This window comes from Nestor notabilis, unplaced genomic scaffold, assembly GCF_000696875.1.
Source record: "Nestor notabilis isolate BGI_N333 unplaced genomic scaffold, ASM69687v1 scaffold3303, whole genome shotgun sequence".
Lineage (NCBI taxonomy): Eukaryota > Metazoa > Chordata > Aves > Psittaciformes > Psittacidae > Nestor > Nestor notabilis.
In genome coordinates, this window is record NW_009923122.1 from 267,491 (window position 1) to 272,472 (window position 4,982).

Sequence of the window (4,982 nt, forward strand, 5' to 3'; positions counted from 1 at the left end):
GATTCATGTGTGAAGGGACGGATTTTAAGTTACAATCTGAAAATGGGGAAACCGAATGCTTTCTGAGTCAGATGAGTAGAATCAGTTTATGTCTTACAGTTCTGCTTTAGGAAAGACGAGTAATAAGTAACACCTTTCCCCTACTCTGACTCTCAAAAGAGCCAGACGTCCTTCTTTCCTCACATTTCACAGAGCCTTGATCTGGAAAGTAAGTCCATGTATCCTACAAATAAAGTCCACTAAGTTTCGTTGCTTCATCCAAGACAAAAAGAAACATTTACATTATTTCTATGTAGAATTGCACAGTACAGTTGCTCACTGCTTTTATTCATTTGGAAATGTTGCTCAACCTGACAAACAAAACAGAAGTCTGGCACACTCTACAATGCCTTGTAAACACCAATTTATGTATAAACAGCAGCAGCCGAATGTAAACAGACAATCAGCACAGCAAGGAGATTGAAGAGATCAGTTTGCAAAACGTGACAGGGTTTGTTCTTCTGGCATTCTTCTCGCTCCTGGTTATCAAAGGCCAGCACACACCAGTACCTAATGCAGACCTGTTTGAACATGTTCTGCTGCCTTTTGTACAAATTTAAAAGAATGGATCCTTATGCAAGCATTCCAAATCAAAAAACAAATTTGAAAAAGATTGCTACAATACACTGACTGATTTCTTGCCAGGACAGCTACTGAGAAGCTTCTTGATCCATTCTTGCACTGATAAAATGAGAGGAGGAAATATGTAATTAAAAATTAAAACCAGTCCATTCCCTGCATGCTCAGTTTCCTCAAGGGAGAGAAGAGTACCTTTGCTCTGCTTTTACTGCTTAGTGTCAGGGAGGTACTCCGGAGCCGAGTATTAATATTTGTTCTCAGCACAGACATACCAGCACTTAATCATAATTTAACATGTTAAAAGGAGGAGGAAAAAGGACAGTATTATGTTTCAATAACAAATAAATTACATAACTATAAAGTTACTTTTCCCGTAACAAAAGAATGAACTGTAGCCAGCAGGTGAGCAAGAGAACACTACAGGGTGTGGTAGAGACTATTCAATTAACTACGGAGACAAAAACTCTGTGTGTGTGTGTGTGTGTGTGTATGAAATATCCAGCTATTTCAAACCATAGGAGCATGACAGCTGTGAAAAAGGAGTGCCGCAGGGAATTCTTTTAGAGTTTCATTTTTTTTTAAATATGTTTGACATGGAAAATGTTTTAGTACAAATAAAGCAACTGGTATTGAACTTAAAAAGTGTATGCGGAGGGGGAAGGAGAAAGAAGAGATTGCTGTATGGAACAGGAATGAATAATTCATGATATTTAAAGAAAGAATGCCTCCAAAATGTTCTGCAAGGCAGTCCATGCTGATAAGTCGGATGGTTATTCCCCTCCTCCCCTCCCATTTAAAGCATCATTAATTCAACATCTTTGTGATTTTTTTAAAACCATGTAAGATATTTCTGAAAGAAACATTATTTAACTTAGATTTGGATCTTATTTATTCAGATAATTTCATATAAATATCAAAGAGATGAGTAGAATTATTTAACCTTAAAGAGACAGCTTTAGTACTTTAAGAAAAGGATCTAGGGTGGGGTTTTTTTTTTAGTTTTTAATTTTTTATTTTTTATATTCTGTTAAGAAAAACCCTCAACATCATTGCAAACTAAAATCAACCTCATGGAATATTTTGAACATTACTCCATGGGAGACCAGTACAATATAGTATTAGTGAATGTATTGTAGCAGAGCTCCATATACAATCAGAATCCAGCTGTTACTGGACTGTGTACAGGCACATACTGTGTTCAATGGCCTGAGGAAGTATTACGGATATGATGCGAAGAGACCTTCTGGATTAGACATGTACTATTTATTAAAAAAGTGAAACAACAAAACATTTAAACTCAGCTAAAACAGTAGCACTTCAGGTGGTAAAAAAGGAGGGTTCTGAGGACTCCCGTGACTGTAAAGGCTTCAGCTATCATTATTTATTTGAGGGGGTTGGCAAAAAAAATCTAACTCTTGGAATGTCCTGATTATATTATTTTGGATTTCTGTATTTTCCCTCATTGCTACATTCTGCTTTTAGTGTGGAAAAGTTTATGTAAAACAGACTGATTACAAAAATGTACAGAGGAGCAACCAGTTAAAATGTCGCCTGCAGATAGTACGTAACACTAACTTTAAATAAGTAGCTTGAGCCAAAGTGATATGCCATTAAATAATAGTTACTGTGTAATCTATCTATCACTGTATTAATTTTTATATTATACAGATTACACTGCTTAAGTATTTCAGCCTTCCTTCACTCTTTACATTGGTTAATAGCCCCAGTGGCACTGTGTGGTGCAGATGTGTAGGAACATCCATAGATGCTATAAGATAGCATTCTTATTTTGGATCAATTGTATCTCCTACTTTCTGGAGTATTTGTAGTCCCCTCAATGCAGAGGGCACAGATTTTTCAGTTTCCAGTGAAGAGAATATAGGAATTTTAGTGCCTGAATCTTCATGTAACTGAACCTAACCTATCAATTTCAGTAGGGTCCCAGATCTAAGAGAAAGTTAAAATTATATTTCAAGCTATGTTTAAAAGTGATTTAATTTTGTTTTTCTCTATGGCTACCTAAAAGGAGGTGTCCCAAGACAGAGATCCTCAAAGTAAAATGAGAATCATCCTTGACCTGTGAGCCAAATAGGTAGCTTTCCCAGGAAAGAGCCACTTGATACTGAAAAGAAATCACCTTGCATTAAACAGCAATGAAGTTTCTTGGGTTGTAACAAATTTCTTCTGTTTTAAGAAACACGTAGTGACAACAATTTTTTTTTCTCTGGGAACCACTGGCATTTCCTGGGGTATCTTGTCTGTGTGTCTATGACCTTAAGCCCCATTTTGTGCCCAAGCTTATACACTGGATTTGAACATCTGCTTTTGAAAATGAAAATCACGAGTATCACATTTATGTTTTGCCAGTTTGCCTACCAGCTATCTGCTAACAAAAAAGTTCCAGGGAAGAATGGCAAGTCCATGCCCAGCGAAGCCTTTTGTTTTTGCAGATGTTTAGGCTTGGAGGAGTGCTGTGGAGCACAGACAATCCTAGGTCCATGTTTGCACTTGTCTGCTGCTATTCTCTGCTCATTGTCTGAACCTGCACGCATTGTTCTCCCGACAGGTGATAACTACCCTGTGCAGTTCATTCCATCAACAATGGCAGCTGCTGCTGCTTCTGGACTCAGCCCTTTACAGCTCCAGGTATGTGCCAGAACAAAAAAATGTGGGATTGAAGCCAGCATTTTAGGGGAAAACTGCTAACCAGCTGTATGCTAAATAATAGTCTGAATGTTAAATAATTTTTGAGCACAGCCCGGGAGGATTAACACCTTATGTACTTACAGGACTGCAAATGTAGCAATGTGTGGCCAACCTTGATACCGTGAGTGAAAGACATTGTTCTGTGTATTTTATATTGGCAGAGTTAATAGTATTTTTTTTTTAATTATATGTCCAGTTGATGGGAGATAAGTTCAAAGATCTTTTTGTACTTTATTTTCATTTAGTCCCTCCCTTGTAACTGCAGTGCACTACCTTTACTTGAAGCAGTGAGTGTATCAAAATAAGTATGTTACTGGGGTATTTTCTTTATTTCAGACAGTGTGGTGCTGACAATACAATAACTTACAAACTCTTTAGCTTTTGTCTTTAGGTAACCTCAACCTTTCTGTGCATTAAGCTGGTCAGATGCCAAGCATGGTCAGGAGCCTTGGTTTGGTCATTCATTTATTTTTGGCATATATAGAATGAAATGTTGTGAAAGAAAGATTTATGAACCGTATTATTAGCTAGCTTTTTGTGGCAAGAAGTTTTTAATTTCACAAGAAAAGACACAACAATGTTATAAATAATGAAGAAACAGTCAAAAGCTTTCAGAGTTAAAATGTGTGGAAACGAAGTGACAGTGAACATGAGAGGAAAGGCCATTAAAGATGCATGTAACTATTTGCAAGTAAACCTTTGAAACCTCTGTATGAGTTAGGTTAGAGTTGGGTTCAGATGCAAGGTAAGAATAAATTGCTCCTAGAGTAGCAAAGAACTGCCATGTTAATAGCCAAATATCTACTTATCCCTGTGCAATTATATAATTTTCCAGAGGGACCAAAGCAAATTAAAAATCCTTTCATATTTACCCAGTGCTGATATTCTTGTCACAGACTTAACTTAGGATAAGTGAGAATGGAACCAGAACTCAGTGCTCATTGATGGTCCAGAACTGGTGAAAAAGACTCTTGAGCTTAGGTCTGACCTAACCTACAATCAAAACTTGAAAAGAGAATACCCTGACACTGCAGGGAAAGATCTCCAAGAAATACTTTTGGGTTATGATAGTATTATATTAAGACTGTACTTTGGACAGGCTTCAAACCAAAGGGAGGTTTTTCAAAAGGAAAAATAACAGGTATCTTTGAAAATCTGTCTTTGAATACTTATTTAAGCAGAAGTCTCATTAGCTTTAGTTGAGAAAAGACTTTAGAAATCAGCTTTGCAAATAGAGAGACTATTTTTGCTACCTTTGAAATGCAGCACAACAAATAGTGAGCCTACACAAGACTGCAAGGCAGAAAAGGATAAAAACTGTTCAACTGCAAAAGAAGCAGGATCTAAACCACTGACGTTCTTTTCTTTTACAAGATCATCATGGTTTAAGTCCAGTCAGTAACTCAAAACCACGCAGCCGCTCATTCACTCCCCACTTTCTTCCCCCCACCACTCCTGGAGGGATGGGGAGGAGAATCGGAGGAATGTAACTCCCACGGGTTGAGATAACAGCACTCCAGTAACTAAGGTATAATACAAACCACTACTACCACCACCAATAATAATAATGATAAGGGAAATAACAAGGGGAGAGGACACAACCACTCACCACCCACCAACCGAAACCCAGCTCGACCCGAGCAGTGATCTGGGCCTTC

At 37.6% G+C, this 4,982-nt stretch overlaps 1 protein-coding gene across 1 annotated transcript in view; it reads left to right on the forward strand.

Moving 5' to 3' along the window:
• LOC104403723 (transcription factor SOX-6-like) overlaps positions 1 to 3,264 on the forward strand; it is a gene marked incomplete at its 3' end in the record, with an annotated part of 137,191 nt that extends 133,927 nt beyond the window's left edge. Inside the window, exon 7 of the mRNA XM_010011960.1 lies at positions 3,185 to 3,264. Within this exon, the coding sequence (XP_010010262.1) occupies positions 3,185 to 3,264 (80 nt within the window). The remainder of the gene's footprint in view (positions 1 to 3,184) is intronic.
• Positions 3,265 to 4,982: the final 1,718 nt, after the last annotated feature.